General features: G+C 46.5%; 1 protein-coding gene and 1 long non-coding RNA gene across 2 annotated transcripts in view; one reads left to right on the top strand and one right to left on the bottom strand.

Moving 5' to 3' along the window:
- The window catches only part of LOC136856447 (uncharacterized), a 279,926-nt gene that overhangs the window by 170,316 nt on the left and 89,614 nt on the right, over positions 1 to 19,996 (bottom strand). The window lies entirely within an intron of this gene.
- The window catches only part of LOC136856446 (small ribosomal subunit protein eS8-like), a 192,820-nt gene continuing 179,957 nt past the window's right edge, over positions 7,134 to 19,996 (top strand). The window contains exon 1 of the mRNA XM_067134329.1: positions 7,134 to 7,277. Within this exon, the coding sequence (XP_066990430.1) occupies positions 7,274 to 7,277 (4 nt within the window). The 5' untranslated portion in view covers positions 7,134 to 7,273. The remainder of the gene's footprint in view (positions 7,278 to 19,996) is intronic.

The following is a 19,996-nucleotide window of genomic DNA, read 5'->3' as shown; positions in this document are numbered from 1 at the left end:
ATAAATAAAAATAAATAAATATAAATAAATAAAAATAAATAAAAAAATAAAAATAAATAAATAAAAATAAATCCTTGTGCCAGCACGGGCTCTTGCTTCTAGAGCAGCCCGTAACTATATGTTGATGATGAGTCTGTGAGATGGGTAGGTTAATGAAAACTTTATTATGATACATGAAAGTGATTTTTGGTGGGGGTGAAATTTTGAAATGAAAAGGTTTAACAGGCAAGGTTGCAACCTCTTTGAACCCTAAGGTACCCATCAGATGAGGATAAAAGTACGATAGCAGTGAGTGTTGGCTAGTGGGGAGAGGCCAACAGATGGAAAAAGAAGAATTGAGTAGTAGGCACAGGTAGCTAGTATGCTAGTTCGTGGTGATCCAAAGCCATATTCCTTGTCCAGTCCTAATTCTTGTGTCTGTATGTGTTTTGTGTATTTGTTGGGTGTTGATTGCGATGGATGGAATGATAGGGAGGGGTGATTTCTAAAGTCAGTATTTAGAGATGAATGGTATGGATTTTTATTTGTTGTCTGGGTCGAGTCTGTTGAGTCTGATTTAAGAATAGGGAAGGAGGGTGGGTGGTTAAAGGTATGGATTCTTCAGAGTTATCTTGGTGGTGGGTAGGAGCATAGGAAGCCAATGAATTCATGGATGTTTGTCAGTATGTGCTTTGTTATCTGGGTAGCTGTTCTTTCATTACCTTCATAACTTGTTCTTAGCTGTTCTGTTTCTGTACAGTCAAGAAGGTAGTGTTCCAGGGTTCTTCTGGGATTGTTTCACAGTACTTGCATGGTTGAGGATTGTCTACTATTCTTTGCCATGTGCACAGGTATCCTAGCCTTAGCCGATGGATTATGACTGCTAGGGCCCGTGACGTGTCTTTGGTTATATTGTGTGGTTTTAGGTTTACAGTGTCTATGTACCATTTGGCGGTTTTTGAGCCACCAAAAACAGCTCTTCTGACTTTGCTTTCTTCTTGTAGTTGGCAGTGTGCTGCTGCCTTGTTTTTCAGTTGTGTGAGTGAGGGGCTGATTTTGATACTAACGTTGGTGTGTAGCAACCCACTTTTTGCTAGAGAATCTGCTTCTTCGTTTCCTTGGATTCCCACGTGGCTCGGAATCCAGTTTAATGTTATTTTCCTGTTTCTGTTTTGATGGAGGCTTGCAATTGCCCATATGCTTGATAGAAGTCTGATGTTTTCCTTTGCTTTTCCTTTTGTTATAGCTTGTAGTGCTCCTTTTGAGTCAGTATGAATTGTTGTGTTTCCCTGCCTATGCTGAGAGTCTTCTAGAGCTTTTGCAATGGCAATCAGTTCAGTTTGTAGAGTGGAGGCATTGTCAGAGAGCCTCCAGCATCCTTTGAGGGTTGTTGAGTGGACTCCTGCTGCTGCTGCTGGGATGCTGAGATCTACTGATCCATCTGTAAAATATTCATTTGTGACTGCAGTTTTCCTGATTGCCTCTTGGGCTGCAAGCCTTAGCTGTTGAGCAGTGCATGCTTCTTTGCTTGCAGGAGGACTGTAAAGTTTATCTTGAACAGTTCAGGCTCCCAGGGTGCTTGTTCTCTGTACTCTGAGATTGGCGTGTCTTCCTTGATTGCGGCTGCTTGATTTTGCATCCCTACTCTCCTTAAGGCTGCTAGGAGGTCGCCAGCATATGTCTTGGGGGGTCTAGTTCCTCATGAAGCTCAATGTTTTTCTTGATTTCTCTCTTGAGTGGGCAGTTTCTGCTACCTTTCAAGGTTTTTAGCAGTATGGATGTGTTTCTCTGATCTATTCTGTGTGTTAGAGATTGTAAGTTTGTTTCATTTCTCAAGACACACAAGTTAGTCCACATGGGTGCACCTGTGATGAGTCTTAAGGCATTGTTTTGGATTACAAAGCTTTTTGTTCTGTGTTTGTGAGGCAAGTAAGGACAGGTGCTATACAACTCCACAGTTGACCTTATTGTCTGTATGTAGAAGGTTCTGAGGGCATGGTATACTGCTCCTTGTTTTAGAGAGGTGATTCTTCTCATAGCATTTTGTCTGCATTTGATTTTTTGCTTAAGTGTTTCTATTTCTTTGCGTGGGGAGAGTTGTTTATTGATATTTGCTCCTAGGTACAAAAAGTTTTCTACCCATTCGATGGGTTCACCCATGAGTTGTATTTCATTTGGGTTTAGGTCATGTTTAATTGCCATTGCTTTGGTTTTTGCTGTATTGATTTTTAGACCAAGCTCTGTACAGCTATTTTCAATTTGTGTTATTGCATTTTGCATATTTTGGTAGGATCTGTACCTGTGTGTGCTCACTAAGCACACATCGTCTGCATATATGAAAATTTCCACTCCCTCTGGTAGGGTGATTGTGGCTACATTTTCCATCAGTACATTGAAGAGGAAGGGACTAAGTATTCCTCCCTGTGGTGTTCCATTTTCTAAGTTGAGAAAATCTGAGCTTGCACCTTGGAAGGTGACTCTGGCTTGTCTGTTTTGCATGTATCCTTTGACCCATGCTAACAGGTTACCCTTAACTCTTTTGTCCACCAAGGTAGCAAGGATGACGGCGGCGCTGGCTATTTCGTAGGCTTTTTCTAAATCGAGAAAGACTACAATTGACTTTCTGTTGTTTATTGTTGCCATTACATCTGCTAGGCATTCTTGTGTGCCTATTCCTTCTTTGTAACCATATAGGCGATGATGTAGTGGTCCTGTTTTCCATACAAGTCTGTTTAGTACCATTCTCTCTGCAGTCTTTTCTGTGCAGCTGATGAGAGAAATGGGCCTGTAGGAGTTTGGTTCCTTGGGTTTGGGAATTGGTTGTGTGTTTTGTTGATTCCATTGTGTGGGTCTGACTTGCTCAGTGTATGTTCTGTTGATTATGTGCAGATGTACTTCCTTGGCTGCTGTGCCCATATTTTTCAGCATGCTGTATGTGATCATGTCTGATCCTGGAGCTGTGTTTTTCCTTTTGGAGGGCTTTGTTAAGCTCATTCATTGTGAATGGGGTGTCAGTGACGTCAGGCTCATTGCACGCTGTGTTGATAACTAGCCATCTCCTGGATCTAATGTCACCTGCCTTTCCCTTGTGGCAGGTGGCAGATGTGTTTTTGGTCCTGTCAGCAAAATGTTGCGCAAGTCTGTTCGCTTCTGCCTGTGGGTTGGGATGATGTGCTTGTGGTGGTCTGGTCTTTCCTGATACCTTGTTGAACCACCACCATATTTTTGCTATTGGGGTTAGACGGGTCGTCTGTGAGCACCACGTCAGCCAGGTTTCCCGCTTTACTTCTCTGGCTGTTTGGGTTGCATGATTCATTACATCCCTTAAGACAGCATGTAGTTCATCTGTGGGTTGTCTCCTGAAGAGCTTCCTTGTTCTGTTAACTCTCGAATTCATTTCCTTTATTCTTGAGTTGTAGTACCAGCTGTCTTTGTGGGGGGTTTTGTTTGTACCAAAGGTTCTCTTTGGCATGGAAGCATTTGCTGCACTGTCAAGGCTCTTCTCAAAGTCCTGTTGCAGTTGGTTCATGTTTTGGGGTGGGTCTTGTATGTACTGTGTTGCCCAACTGGTCATATGGTTTTCAAATACTAACCAGTTGGCCAGATCTGGTCTCCAACCTGCTGGAGGAGGTGTGGTGGAGGTATTTTTGGTATCCTTATGTTAGTTTCTGTTGCAAAGTGATCGCTGGCCAATATTGGGTGCAATTTCCATGTGCAGTTTTCCTGTAGATTCTTGGATATGAAGCTCAAGTCTAGCCTTCCGCCTTGGAGGTGTGTTGCTTCATTGATGTCATTTAGCAGCTTCACTTCAGGAAATTCTTCCATTAGCAGATTTATGTGTCTGCCTGCACAGAATCTTCGAGCTTGCTATTGGCTGGTGCGAGCCGCAATGTAGTTTCTACACACAGACAGGGCAAAACAGAGATTATATTTCGGACATCTGTGCTTGTCGACAGACAAACAGATGGCGATTGTGAGAGACATAATAAACGTACAATGATAAAACATATATCAATGGAAAGGCCAGGAAATTCTACATATGAACATTTGCATGAGATTCGAGACAGATTAATGAATACAATGCAGTAGGGTAATATACGTGAAATGGCGAGACGTTTGGCGTCTTCTCAAACAGAAACATACACACAGTTTGATACAGAAGATTCGGTGGAACATTATGAGTACATGATCGGAATGCTTGCATGGTAATGCAAGTAGTGGTGATCGTATATGAATCGAGACAACAATGGTTAAGAGAAATATACAGGAATGTTTTATGGAAGAAGTTGCGTTCCTTTGAGTTTGTTCGCTGATCGAGAGGGGGAGAGAGGCTGAGGGATGACTTTGTCCGTTGGCCGGTCATCATGCATTTAAATACCCAATGACCACCATGTGGGAGAAGAGAGAGAAACTCGATGAGTCAAACAGAAGATCTACTGAGAACAACAAAGAGAGAGAAGAAGAAGAAAAAGGAGATAATAAATGAAACTGAAAGTCTAGAGCACTTATCTCATAACAAACACAGTGACATCAAGACTAGACTGAAAATATCAATTGCTAAGTCTCACTTTTAATAGATATTAAATAGAAAATAGGCAATTGTCTATCGAAAAATATGATATGATTGTGATGATAATTAAAAAAGCGATGTCATGAGATAAGTATAGGTGGTGTATTATAATGTCCACAAGACGGCATCCCTATCAGTGACTATACAAGATATATAAAAACAGTCCTTGTAAAAAAATGGCAAAATATTTGGAACGAAGAACCTGAAAATAATAAATTAAAACAGATAAAATCCAGTGTTGGAAAATGGAGTTCATCATATCAGAGAAAGACAAACACAAGTAATTCTGACACGTCTTCGAATAGGCCAAGATTGACATGGAACTTAATGAACAGTCCATGTGGCCCTCTTTCCCAAATAGATTGCAATGCTTGATAACAGTTAAGCATATACTGTGTGAATGTCCACAATATAACCTGCAGCGATTATCAAATTTTGGTTGAAATAGACCGATAGAAGAAATTTTGTCAGAATCTTCAACGTTCTCAATAGCACCCATTTTGTGTTTATGAGAAGCTGGAAAAATTAATTGGAAAAAAAATCAGAATAATGAATTTTAAAACAAGTAAATTTTATGATTTTACTAATTTATTTTGAATTTTTATATACCTTTTTAGTGAGTATGTATGGAAGCATGAGTTTAAATGTATTTATTGTATGAGTGTGTTCCAGTATGAAAGCGTATACCTTTTACAGCTTTTAATTTATTTTCATTCATCATCATTGACAAGTGACTTAAGGTCCCAGTGCTAGGCTTCTAGTGACTTGTCATTCCACATATGAGAGCTGATGGTCAGCTCAGACTAAACTAGATAATAATAATAATCGACAAGACGGCCGTTATTGTTATCAAGTGGTTTGTTCCTGGTTCCTAAGCGCTCACTCCACAAACAAGTGCGGGGACGATTCTCACTTTATTCCCTTGAATACATTTTTATTATATCAAGATTTTTCTCAGTTTTATTTTTACTTTACATTATATTATTAAACAGAAAATACCCCTTAAAACAAAATGATCTTAATAAATATGTTACTGTTATTTTAACTGGTTGTTGATGATAAACACAAAAAAACACTAGAGGGCTTTCAGAGTCTAATGTTAACACAGTTTTCTAGGTTTTAACCTGAAAAATGTTCAAACTAAAATTCTGCAGTTATCACAGACCATTCAGTTACAAGATTCAGCCTGGTTTTCATTATTGCATCCTTTATAAAGAATTATTTTCTTTAAAAAGTTATCTATGAATCTATATCTTCATTTCTTTCTTCTTTTTTCCAATGTCTTTTCGATATCTTGCGTTATTCTTCTCTTAATTTCCTGTTTCAGTTCTTTTTGCATATTTTCCCATTCCATTTATATCTTATTTCTTCTTTATTTTGAGCATTTCTTCAATTTCTGATTAGCCTTTTCTTGTCTGAATTTAAAATGGAATGATTATATTCAGGCAACTGGCCATAGAGCTAAAATTCCCCAGGGCGTGCAAGAAATACATTTAAATATCTGTAATTTGCTCAGAGCGTTTGACGTTTTTGCTCCACTGTTTGGCAAATAATGAACTATAAGGAAACTTCTTCAGATTGAGCATTTACAGACAAATGATGATATACAACATAGAGCACAAGAAATGTTAATATTGTAACACAGAGCAAACAGTTTGAACTGAGCCCAACCAAAGGAAAAATCAGAGCCCAGAATGATACTTTTGCTGCCATGTCAGGAAGATAAAGATGAAATGTTAGCTAAAATTTCTCATTTGATAGATACTGATAGATGTTAAATAAATAAGAAATGATCTAATAAAGAACATTTCATGATGGAGAAAATGGGCTTAAATAAGCCGAAGCATAGGCTAAACAAAACCTGCAAAGGCGTTATAATTATGGACAATGACACTATTATACTCGGACGATTCATCAGTCCTAGGACGTGACACCCTTGAAGAAATAACCAAGACAATACAAGCTCTTACGGAAATAGCAAGCGAATGTGGCCTAAATATAGACAGTCAAGTATATAGAACAATTCTGAAGGCACCAAGGTACGCAGCCACTCAAGAGACATGAAGGATAAACTGTTCTGTCTGAAACAGACACTTGAGAGTAGTGGAAACAGTCTCCTATACGAGATAACCAGTGATCAATATGAATACAAGAAAACCAGAGGATTCTGCAAGTGAAAGATTATATGAAAGAATTAAACATAAACTTAAGTAAAACTAAATCACTTAAAGGTAAGCACCTAAAAGAAAGGATAAATAACTGGGACAAAAAAGCATTGGCAGAGAGAAACGAATGAAAAGACAACGTTAAGAATCTACAAAAATATAAAGAAAACGTAAGAGAAGAAACTTTGTATCATAACAACGGAAAAACAATGGTGATCAATAGGACTAGACTAGGAACACTGTAATCAAATGACAGGAATAGGCCAAAAAGGGAAGATCCAAAATGTTTGTTGTGAGAGGAAAAAATGAAAACATACAACATTTTATCAGGGAAATAAAGAGGAATTGATCAACCAATATATTTTTATTTACAGACCTGCTGAAGGGGGGAAACTGAAAATAGGAAAGAACGTATAAAAGATTTATGGCATTATAGAAACAAAACACTTAAACAAGCGCAAACAAAGGAGGAATGAAGAGAGCAAGGGAGCCGTTTCAAAGGTAGCCACGTCACACTACTACTACTACCGCTCTTCTACTCCCAGGACCGAGATCCAACATGGGTGAGTGTCGTGAATCTCGCAATATTTACCTTAAAAATGCAGTAATTTCCGGAGACTAAGTAACTATATTGTATACCGTTATTTACGTAAGTGATTAGAGATGGCTTTACATTCAAAATAACAAGGAAAACTTACGCGATTAAATAAAGAAAAGCTAAAGAAGAGAGAGCGTCCTCTGTCCGTTCGGAACTCGTGGCCACAAATCTTGAACCGGGTCTTTAGTAACTTCGACGAACGAGTTTGGTGAATTTCTTTTGGTGTTGTTTTACTGCAGGATCTTAGTGGTTACGGTTCTCTTGAGGCCTAAAACAACGGGGTAAATGTTAGGCGACTCTCTTTATGGTTACAATTAAATATAAGACTTGATTCCTCCTTTCTCTTAACTGTCGACTTTGTACTCGTCAATTTAAAATAGCGCATTTCTCTATAAGGTTGGTCCTGTAGGGGGTTTAGTGCCGTCAGTGCACCACATGCAGTGCACTGTAGGCATTACTGAAGGCAGTGGGACTAAGTAATAGGACCGCATGGGGTATTACTTCGGAATTTGATTTTTCCTATATTTTGGTTGCTTGAGAAGAATGTACGCTTATATTTTGTCAGTCGACTGTAATTAACCTGTAATTAACATCATAAGTTGTATGCTGGCCATCCTGGAATGCTATGGTGCATGTGTGGTGTTATAGGGGAGCTTTTGGTAAAAAGTGGATTGTTCCTACACGATATACAAATCCTCGGTCCTTTACATTAGGGATTACTTTCAGGCGTAGGCTGGAAACGGCCGTTGAACTTTCAAACAAGGTGGTTAGGCAGTTAATTACCGTCCCTGGGGGCGGGAGTACCGCCTGCCTGGATGTAGCCTATAACATTCCAATTTGCTTTCAGCCATTGTAGACCGGATGTTGTTTCTCTCGCTCTCTGCCTGACTGCTTGTTGTTAAGCTTTTCCCGGTGGGAACTTAACTTTGTTCTTTAGCTGTGAATGTGGATAAGTCCTTTAAGCCCTCCTTCTCCTAGTGTGTGTCCTGGGTTGGGAGGCAAAAATTGTAATTCATTTAGATCTAGCGTTGATGAGGACCCACATATCCTCTGCCCCATCTGCGGGAGGAGGCTATACCGTAGAAAGCCCTCGAAGGCGTCGTCCGAGGGTAACATGCCCTCGATGACTCCCATGGTGACTGATCCGTCTGTATCGTTTCTCCCTCCTGGCAAGCTTCCCCTTCTTGCTGCATCTCCCTCGAGTGAGGACTCCCCCTCCCCTTCCTCATTTGTTTCATCGGGTGTGGAAGGCCATGGGAGTGGTTGCTCAGGACATCTTCTATGGGGCCTCTCCACGCTCCAGGGGCAAATTTTTTTTCCCTGGAGCAAGTAGACGCTTCCCTTTTTGACCCGACTCTGTCCTCAGGCTTGGGTGTGGAAGCATCTGCTGTTGGCCAGGTACCTGATCTCCCCTCTGCCTGGCTACACATTGGTCTGCTTGGCATTCCATCACTGGAGGGTCTGGTGTCCCATTTGTCTGGCACTCTGGTGATGACCCATGCAGCCACCGCTTCCACCACCACGACTGTCACCACGTCGTCTTTTGGCAAGCTGCCTGTGATGGTGGCCGCGCACCTGGACACCCAGGTGTCGGCCGCTCCTGCTACATTCCACTCTGTGCCACTGCCTCCTGGGTTCCTGGCCCCATTATCCCTGCCTGGGACCTCGCACATGGTGACTTCGTCGGTACCCTACCTGTCTATGCTTGCTCCTGTTGCTGACCCACACTCGTTCTTGACTACAGTTCTGGCTCCTGGCTTCCCTGACTCTCAGCCTGGCCTGGTTTCCCATGTGCCACCCGGGCCTTCGAACCTGGCTACGTTTCCCTGGCTCCCTCTCAGCTGCACCTGACCAGGTAGCTGCTGGCCCGAGCACTGTCTCTGCTAATCGGGTTGCGCCTGCTCCCCTGGCCCCCTGGTTGCTCCCGTGCTTTCTGCTGCTCCTTCGTGGATGGTGGACCTGACTGCCACCCAGAGGAAGGTGTAGTCGTCTTTGTCTTCATCTTCGTCGTCGTCGTTGTCGTTACTTGCTACCTCTTCTTCTTCTGAGGCTTGCCAGCCGAAGAAGAAGAAGCCTGCCCTTCCCCCCAAAGAAGTCTCGCACTGAGACTTCTAAGGGATTGCCTCCTTCCACAGGGAAGGCAGTGGGATCTCTCGTTGGCTCTTCCTGGTCCACGGACCAGGGAACCGTTGTGTTGACCCCTGGGTCAGTCGTATTGGGGGCCGAGGGTGTGCAGACTGCGGTTTGCATTCCCCCCACTGCACTTAAGAAGCCTGCTTCTAAGGCCAATGGGACTGTGTCGGGCGCTCGCTTGCTCTAAGGAGACCCGAGTACCCCAGTCTGGTATGGGAGAAACCTCTCTCCGTAACAACTCAGGCACTGGATGGGAGAAAGAGTCCAGGCAAGCAGGTGCTCAAACTCTTCCTGCTGGTGCTTCTTCGGGTACCAAGCCAGGTTCCCGGGAAGGTGCTCCAGTCCCTCGGGTCTGAATGCCAGGTGAGGTAGAGAAGAGGTCCCCTGCTCAGTCTTCCCGAGAGGTTTCGGCCTCGAAGAAGGCTGGGGCGCAACCAGAGAACAGTGCAAGTTCGTGCCAGCCAGCCACACGCTTGACTCCTCTGAGTCCCAGACCATGTTTGCACGGCCAGCCTGGCTCGGGGGAGTCGAGTGCGCGGCTCGACTCGTGTGAGCTGCTCCGCTCTCCTTGGGAGAACGCTTTGCCCAGGCGAAAGCGTTCTCCTCGACCCGGGTTTCCATCACCACTGTGGGTTGGTGACTGCTCCTGGCCCGCTGCTCCTGCTGGTTCTGCCAGCAAGACCAGTGGGAGCGCCCGATCCTCCTCGCCTGTCCCCTCTACCTCCTGGGCTCCTCCCAGAGGACGCGAGTTGGACAGGAAGAACTCCTGCGAGTTGTCTCCCCAGAGTTCTATCTCAGGGGTGTACATGCCTGGCTTGGTCCTTGGTTTGGCCAGGCCATATGCCAGCGTGGTGCAGGAAGGATCACGGGGGTCTGCCGAGGTTCTCCCTCCTGCAGGGAGAGTAGATTGGGAGGACCGCACCCTGGAAGGACTCAAGGGTCCTCTTCCCCAGGACGTGGACACCCCCGAGATACAGAGGACTTTTGCCGAGGTAATTGTGCTGAATCGTCAGCACAATGACCTTAGGGAAGGGACCATGGCTTCGTCTTTGGATCGTCTGTAACACCTCAAATCCTTCTGGGGACCCAAGAAGGAACCGAAGGCTTTGGTGGGACTGCCGTGGTCCACGCTTGCCGAGGGGGCCCTTCGATCAGGTGAATAGTCTTGTGTCTGGGCAGGACAATTCACTTCGATCGAACTGCTCGGACAAGCTTCTTCCCCCTCCTCTTCCTCGCCAGAAGTGTTTCTACACGCCGTTGGAGAGGTCATTGCCGTTAGGCAGGTCGACCAGGACCTGGTTCGTCTGGATCCAGGTCTGTCGTTGCAGCACCTTGCTTCAGAGAGTATCTCCCCATCTCAGCAAGAGGCCGCAACCTTGGAAGCAGGCAGCTTTCCAGGCAGTCTCCTGGCTGGATGTGTGGTCCTTCACAGTATCCAAAGTGGCTGCTTCCTCGGGCGCTATCATACCTGGGAAAGCCTCTGCTTTCTGAAGACTATGCCAGTCTGGGGGTAGAGCCATCTCTACTTTGCCCACCAGACGGCAAACCTGTGGGCTAACCTGGTCCTGAAGTGAAGGTACGCTGTTCTCTCTCGCTTCTCCAGGTCCGTGGGGTCCGAGTTGGCAAGGACCCTGTGAAACGGACCCTGTGGAACGGACCATTGCTGGGGTCTACCTCTCTCTTCCCTCAAGAGTGGTGGACACTGCGGTGGACAAGCATCGGGCTGATGACAGCGACTGGCTTGTTCACCAGGCAGTGGTCAAGACTTCAGGGTCTTGGCGTTCCACTGCGGCCAGGCCCTCGGGTCAGGCTAGCACTTCCTCGACCCCTAAGAAGTCCCAGTCTTTGAAGGGATCCCGTGGAAACACCCAGCCTTCTTCTTCCTCTGGGAAAGGGTGGGTCTTCCCGCCCCTTTCAGCCTGCTTTCCAAACTGGAAAAGGGGGCAAGGGGAAGAAGAAGAAAGGAAATGGTAGGAGCGACGTTCCCCCCCAATGGCTGCCGAAGGTGGGGGGTTGCCTGTCGAGCCATTGGGCAACATGGCAGTGACATGGAGCTGAGACCTAGATAGTTTATGTCCTTTGGGAGGGATATCTACTACTCTTCAGGTCTCGGCCACCCCTTACCTACACTCCGGTCCATCTCCAAACTTATCTTCCAAGTAACACTGAAGGACTCTGCACTTGTGCAAGAAGTGCAACCCATGCTGAGCAAGGGTGCTGTGGAAGTCTCGGACCGGTCCCCAGGCTTTTACAGCAGTGTCTTCCTCTTAGAGAAAGCCACAGGGGTATGGAGACCAGTCATAGACCTCTCTCCCCTGAACCGATTCATTTGCCAGACTCGGTTCACGATGGAAACGACGCGTTCCATGCTCGCTTCCATCAGGAGAACGACTTCATGCTTACGGTGGACTTGGAGGATGCGTATTTCCAAATACCCATTCATCCATCCTCTGGCAAGTACCTCCGCTCTGTCCTCGGGGAGTTGGTCTTCCAATTCAGGGCACTCTGCTTTGGGCACTTGACCGCTCCCCAGGAGTTCACGAGAGTCTTCTCTCTCGTGTCAACTTGGGCCCATTCTCACGGAATACATCTACTGAGGTATCTTGATGACTGGCTAGTCCTGGCGAGCTCCCTCTCGCAGTTGCTGCAGGATAGGGATTGACTCCTTGAGTTTTGCCATGATCTGGGGATCATGGTGAATCTCGAGAAGTCAGATCTCTCCCCCAAGCAGAGGATAAAGTACCTGGGCATGCTGATAGACATGGTAGCAGCTAAAGTCTTTCCCTCGGACTCTCATATCATCAGGTTCACGCAGGCAGCACAGCTGTTCCTGTCTCGACAGGAGCAGCCAGACCGGCAATGGCAAGTCGTCATTGGTCACCTGTCGTCGCTGGAGAAGTTGGTACCTCATGGGCATCTTCACCTGTGGTCTCTACAATGGAGACTAAAGGAGTATTGGTGCCAGTCCCAAGGTCCCCCGTCCTTTTTCATCCCTCTTTCTGAGGAGGTGAGAGAGGACCTTTGCTGGTGGATGGACGACAGGAACCTCTTGATAGGAGTATACGTGCATACTCCCCCTCCGGACATGCTGCTGTTCTCAGACGCATGGACCAAGGGATGGGGCGCACACCTGGGGGAGTTGGTGACTTCGGGAGTGTGGCACCGAGACGACAAGCACCTTTACATCAACATCCTGGAACTGAAGGCAGCCTTCCTGGCTCTGCAAGAGTTCCAGGATCAAGTGATGGGACACTTTGTGGTACTGATGAGCGACAATACCACGGTAGTGGGACACGTCAAGAAGCAGGGGTGTCTAGTATCCCTCCCGCTCCACCAGTTGACGATGCAGATGCACGAGTGGGCCGTGGCTCACTCGGTAGAGCTGTCAGCCAGGTACATTCCAGGCAAGAGGAATGTTGTGGCAGACAAGCTCAGCCGCCAGAATCAGATGATAGGGACCAAATGGTCCCTTCACTCGGAAGTGATGGAAAGGCTATTCGACCAGTGGGGGCGTCCAGTCATCGATCTGTTCGCCACCCGGCACAACAGAAAACTCCAGGTCTTCTGTTCGGTCGTGCCGGACCCATGGACCTCTGTGGAGGATGTGTTCCAGCACCCATGGGACAACCTTGACATCTACGCCATTCCTCCGTTCTGTCTGAGTGATCAACCAGTTGATGATCACTCCGAATCTCAGAATGATTCTGGTTGCAGCCATTTGGTATCCCGACCTGCTGGCTCTCCTCTCCAAGGTGCTGAGAGAGATTTCCCCCTGGCCCAATCTGCTGTGTCAACCCCACCTAGAGCAGTACCACCAGGCAATGCAGTCCCTGCCTCTTCACAGGTGGAGGTTATCCACCATCTCCTTGCGAGCGAGAGGCTTTTTGCGTCGCGCAGCAACGGAGATGGCTGGGTACCTCAAATGATCCACCGCAGTGGTATATCAGGGGAAGTGGTCCGTCTTCTGTGGTTGGTGTCGTGGAAGGGGTATCTCTCCTGTCGGAGCTACTGTTCAGTAGGTCTTCCTTCACTGAGAGAAGCTTCTCTCCGTTTCAGCTGTGAAAGGCTACCACGCCGCACTTGGCCTAGTCTTGCAGCTGAAAGGAGTAGACATCTCCTCCTCCGAGATTTTCCTACTAATGAGAAGCTTCAAATGGTCTTGCCCACCCAGGTATCTCAGGCCCCCTGCATGGGATGTGCCTCTATTTCTAAGGAGCCTGACTCGTGCACCGTACGAGCCTTTACGAGAGTTGTCAGACAGGGATCTTACCCTCAAGACTGTCTTCCTGCTGGCCCTGGCATCGACGAAGAGAGTTGGCAAACTGCACGGACTTTCCTTCGATGTTAAACACTCGAGGGAATGGGGATCAGTTATGCTCGACTTTGTCCCGGATCTCGTGGCGAAGGCTCAGAATCCTTCGGTCCCTGACGCACGGTTCGAGTCCTTGATGATCCCCTTGTAGGGGCTTTTTATTTGGCACAATTGGTGCAGGATGATGGGAACAGATATGAAGGTTACTAAATGAAACTCTGACTTTCCTTAACCTAATTTATTACCTTAATATTACAGTGGCCAGAAGACTTTCAAACAGAACCTTATCCTCATTTTATTTACATTTGCCACAGTTCAGCAATTACCATCCATTCATACTTAACCTAACTTATTTCCTGCTGACCACTAAAGTTTACCAAAACAATCCTATATTTAACTTAGCCTAACTTAATACTATCAATAGTCAAAATATTATCAACAAATAATCCAACTCTGGTGAATACCCGATTCAAGTTCCTTAGCCCTTCTTTCCTTCCAACGAGAATTTGAGGTCTCATTCACAATGAAATCAGCCAACAGATGTTGATGCACTTTCTCTAGCCCCGATCCCATTCAGGACAGTCATGTCTTGAATAACTTGTATTTGACACTTTGTAATAACTTTCACCCTGTGGAACTTGCTTTCAACAAATGGCTAGTCTTATCCAACTGTTAACTGTTTTGACAGCCAGTGTCCATTTCCTCAGGTATGTTCGTGTTCAGGAAGAAGGTGAAGCCAGTCAGTTACTCCAACCTATCACATTCTCTCCCAAACTGCAAATAAAAAAGAAAAACTTCCCATGAAAACATACAAGCAGACATTCATAACAAAAACTCAATATAAACAAAATAAAAATTTTCCTAACTATACAAAACGAGAAAAATCAGTTCACACAAACGTCTTTCATCATAAAACCCAAACTTAGCAACCCGCCTTATCCGGGCAATAAAGGAAATCTTTGACAAACCCAAAAGCTTGTTTGAAGTTACCACCCATTGTCATCTGAACTGGACCTTCACTTGATTCCATGGCCTCTTTGCATGAACTCTTCTTTACTCTTCCACTCAACCACAAGACTGACCCAGTGTGGTTTCAGACTGATCACACCAAGCTCATTCAAACTCTGGAGACTTAATGTATTTGTCAGAGGTCAGCTTGTTTTGATATTCACTCCACACCTGACATGGCCGGAATCAAGACTTCCATAACTCATTTATTTCTTCCACACTCTGCCTAAAGATAATGCTTCTCTTCCAAAACCTCCACTTACACCTCCAGCAGTAACTACTCTCTTTCACTCACACTACACTCACTCTTTCAACAGGACTCAAAGGAAACTCACACACATTGTGTCGAAGGGCATCTTCCCTCCGACTTGTGTTGCTTCCAGTTCGCCCAACTCTTGTATTCCTCCCACATTCCAAACACCAGGTCCTCCTTCCACATCCCTCCCCCTCAAATCCTTCAAAATCTGTACCTCTTTTCTTCAAACCACCAAACAAATTGCAATGTTTATTCCTCACTTCTCATGCCTACTGGCTCTCAAACCCTCAAAATCAAAAACCCATTTTGGTTTTTGACCAAACAACTCAGTAACTGTACCCTTTACTCATTCTACATCCTGCACAGAAACAAACCCTTGTTGTTTAATTAGGGATTACTTTCAGGCGTAGGCTGAGTTAAACTCTTGAACAAGGTGGTTAGGCAGTAAAATTGTCCAGGTATTTCGCTGTCGGATGTAAACATTCCAGATGTGAATTTGTCAATGCCTGCTGACGTGTTTTCTTGCCATCTGTCTTTAAGTTCTTATTTTCCTGGTGGGATCTTTCTATATTTTTGTTTATACTGTATTACGTTTGTTTGATATTTATTAATACAAACCCACGATGATTTGTGATAACCTCCTAAGCATCGTTCCCTGCCTGTCTTGGGTTTTAGCCAAGGCATATTTGGTCCTGAAACGAGTGGTAATGCTTCTCTCCAGTAGCCCTCCTTATTTAGATACTGAAGCTGCCCAATGTTTCGGAGATATAGTTTGGGACGGAATATCTTCACTCCCTACATCCAATCCTGTAGAACAAAGGGAGGGGAACGCCTTGTGGAAGTGACGTTCCTGGCGTTTCAGCCCTGCTTGCCTAGCTCCTGCATCGGCTGTCCTGATCATTCCTGCGCCTGGCAGTTGTGCCTGGGGCCTTCCTTGTTCCTGCCAGCTGCCCCAGAGGTTGTTGTCCGCCATCCTGTAGATGATGTTGGCATGAAGATCAGGAAGTGGTCCTGTTGAGGTGATGTTCCTCATCGTTGCAGTAGCTCCTGCCTTCCGAATTGCTGCCTTAGCTGGCATGGGCTGTCCTGATCATGCTGCTGCTTCCCCTGGTGGTGGTCTGGCTAATCTCTCCATTGTGTTCCTGAGACTACCCTGGAGGTTACCAAAGTGTCCACCATCCTGCAGAAGATTTTGAAGGAAGTTTGTCCTGTGGAAGTAGCCGTCTTCTTCATCTTATCTTCAGATTTCATCTTCTGCTGCTGCTTCTTCCTCATCTCCGAGGTCCAAGGGGTTCGAGAATCGATGAAGGAAAGGAATGCTGCTTCTTCCCTTGATGTCGTTAGGGACTGCCTCCTTCCGAGGAGGTTCTCGTTGGCTCTAACCGGGTTAGGAAACCGATTGGCATAGCCGTGGTTTTGTGTTTTGGAAAGTTGGGCGAGAGACCTCAGTTTGCAGTAGTTGAGTCTAGAGGTTCCTCATCTAAGATGGGGCTGCTTGCGGCGCTCATTTAGTGTCCGAGTGCTCGAGATTCTATGGAAAATCACAGTATCCCGATCTGGTCTGGAGAGATTTTCCTGGGCCCAGTTCGGGAGCAGTGCGAGAGAAAGGGCCGAGGCACCCAGGTGTCTTGTTCCTCTTCCTACCAGCACCAAGCTCTCCCGAGTGTTTGCCAGTGCTCGGTCGGGTTCCCTGCCTGATGTCCATCCTCTCGGTTGAACACCAGAAGAAGCAGGGAAGAGATTCTCTTTGGGAGTCCTGCGGGACTTCTAAGGGACTGACTCTCTTCCGGAGACAAGTTTCTGGTTGACCGAACCAGTTCGCATTCTCCTGTGGGATCTTGCGTTTGGGGGTGCAAGAGCGCTGCCTCTCGAGGCCACACCTCATTGCCAGTCTTGGAAGTCTGCATCTAAAACTGGTTCTGTAGCTGGCTCTTTTGATCTATTAGGAAACAAAGCAGCCTCTCCTGATTTTTGAAGTCTTGGGGCCGAATTCTATGAATGTTCGCTCTCCTGACAGAGGCACAGGACGAGAGAAAGTGCCGAGACACCCAGGTGTCTGGTTGCGGGGTCCACCACCCAGTTGTCAGTGTGCCAGACGCCAGGTGTCTCGATACTGCCCGCCAGCTGGAAGTTGCTTGGTGGGTCGTTCATGTGTCTCGAACTTTAGGGTTCGAGCATGCAAGATAGCAGACAGAATTCCCCTTTGAACCTTCTCTTGAGGGGCCTCCCGGCCTCAAAGGAGTTTAGAGTTCGGGAAACTAGCAATTGTTCACAGCAGACGAGTCCGGCCTGCCCAGTTATGATTGTGTTTGCAAATTGGCTTGGAGCTCTGCCCCTGGTCGCCCACGAGACTGGCTCGGCTGGACTCTGCTTGCCAGACTGGCTCTCCGACACTCTGGTTTGCCACACTGGCTCGGCTCGCCCTGCCTGCCTCCCAGTCTGCTGCATACAGACCAGCTGGAGCGTCTGGCGTGATCGCCTCGGCCCGGCCCTCGGTTTTTTCCGATTCGGGTTCTCGGCTATGTTCGAGTGAACTTTTTGCTCTTCCCAGGAAAGCGCTTTGCCACGGCACAAGTGCTCTTCTTTGGAATGTGGCAGTAATCTCCTTCAGTTGATTATTGCTGGGTCCACCTCTCCTGCTTATCATTCTGGCAGGACAGGTAGGGATACTCTTTTCTCCTCACCTGTTCTCTTCTCCTCTCGGTTGTTCCGAGAGGCGCGAGACGGACAGAGAGAGCTCGATGAAATTTTCTTTCGGAGTTTGGCTGCCTGGCGTGCTTTGGGTATCGGTCCCCGATTCTCTTGTATTATAACCAGGTAGCTGAGGAGGGTTTCATGGGATCTGTCAAGGTCTCCTCCAAGGGGGAGAGGTACAGGAGTTTCACTTTTCCGGAAACAGCGAGGGTCTTCCTCTTCAAGTTATGATTGCCCCCCATGTTCAGGGGGAACTTGCGCCGATTGAATCGGCGTTAAAGGATCCCGGACAGGACTGCTCCCCAATGAATAACCTTCATCACTTGCAACCCTTGCAGTTTCCGAGGGGCCGAGAGTGTCAGGGGTGCCTGGTGTCCTGGCTTCCGAGAGCTCTTCTCGACCTGATGAATTCTTTTCTTTGATGGAGTTAATTCAGGTCGAGACACCAAACTTCCACCCTGCCTTGACAGAATATGAATTCTTCTTGCCTGGGAGGGTCTGCACAGACTGCAGTTTTTGGGCAATTCTGGTGCTAAGAAGAAGGACTTTGTCCCAATTTGGATCTCCTGTGTAAGTCCCGAGTTGGCTCGGCCTTTGGGGTTGAACCTTTACTTGGTTCTGCCTTTCTCTTTCAGAGGTTTGCCAGATACCCTGGTAATCAAGGTTCCCACCAGGGCACTGACTTGTCCTTTGGACAATGGCCAAGAACTTTGGGTCTTAGTCATCTCAACTCGACCTTGAGTTCAAGCCAGCCCCCTCAACTCCTTAGCTAAGAAGTCCTAGGCTTCAGAAAAAGATTGCAACTGCTGATGCCTGGACGAAATGATGCTTATCAAGTCTCTGAACTGGCAGCGACATTGCCTGGAGACCTGGGAATGGATTCCTTCAGGAGAAGTATCTATTTCCCTTAGGTCTCGGCAATTCTTTCCATTGAACTTTCATCCCACCACCTCTCCCGTGCTCCTGATTCGGGAAATGCCAGCCCGGCTAGAGCTAATTGCCTCGGTACCCTGTCATCTTGCAGAAGCTTGACCATGGTGGAAAATGGAAGTCTGCTTCCTTTCTTCCATCCTTCTTTCCTCTTCGATGTATGAGGAAAGAGTTAGGCTAATGCTTGATTGAAGGAACCTTCAAATATGCTTGCATATTCCCCTCACATCTTGTGTCTACTTACGGATTCACAGATTGAGGAATAGGCTCACACTGGTAAGACCTTGTCTTGAATTTGTGTGACCGAGACGATTAGTACCTTCTTGTCACCATCCTGGGCTCAGGCAGCCTTTTGTCCTGTCCGAGAATTCAGGATGGGTTTTATGGCACTCACTGGTTTTGTTGAACAACAAAACCACAGTAGTGGCATTTGTTGACAAACAGGAGGCAATCGTTTTTCCCCTGTTTCATCTCGACATTTGAAGGTACTCGAGTGTTGTTCTATTGCACACTCGACAGCTCAATTAACCAGATGCATTCCTGGTGGGGATGTATTGGTAGGCAAGCCTGGCCTCGGGTTTGAGTGATCAGGACGGAACATGCTGCTCACTCTTTCTTCACGAAGATTCATGCAGTGACTGCTGGACTGAGAAATCCCTACCGTCCTTCTGTTGCCTCCCTGCACACAAGTCGGTAGTGTTTTCTCACTCCCTCATACCAGACCAGGGGCCGCTCTGTTGAGGCATGCTGTCTTTTGGTGAAAGCTTCGATATCGACGTTTTTTCCCTCCGTATTTGTCCATTTCAGCTAGGGGTTCACAAACATTGCTCACCCCGAAAGTTACAGACAAATACTTGAAGACTTGGCCTTCATCCGACCTGATTGCTGAGGCATCGAGAAGAGTTCCACTTGACCCATCCTCCTGTGCAGCTACACAAGAAGCGGTTCTTGAGGCAGTACATCCCTGTGTGTTCAGGACTGGGAGACATTCCAGTTTCCTTGCAAGCACAGGCTTTCTCACGAGCTGGCAACAGATATAGCTGGATATCCCTTGAAGTCCTCTGCAACACTGTCCCAGGGACTGGATCCGTCTTCGCTGGTGGTGTCATTGTTGGAACTTCTTCTCGGTCAGAGTCGCTTCTTCAAGTCTGGACTTCCTTGTCTTCTCCTGCCGAGGGCTGCTTCTCTCCCTTTCATTTGTGAAGAACGTAGGCCCTTGTGACCTAGTCTTCTATCTGAAGTAGCCTTCTTCTCCTCAGTCGAGAGTTAGCTACGGATGAAAAGCTTCTTCAGTCGTGCTCTCCCAGGGAACTGTTTCCTGGGTGGCATGTGACTCTCGCTTAGGGTTCCT

The sequence above is a fragment of the Macrobrachium rosenbergii genome, chromosome 35, assembly GCF_040412425.1.
Source record: "Macrobrachium rosenbergii isolate ZJJX-2024 chromosome 35, ASM4041242v1, whole genome shotgun sequence".
NCBI lineage: Eukaryota > Metazoa > Arthropoda > Malacostraca > Decapoda > Palaemonidae > Macrobrachium > Macrobrachium rosenbergii.
The sequence above is the reverse complement of the archived record's forward strand: the minus strand, read 5'-3'. Positions and strand labels throughout refer to the sequence as shown.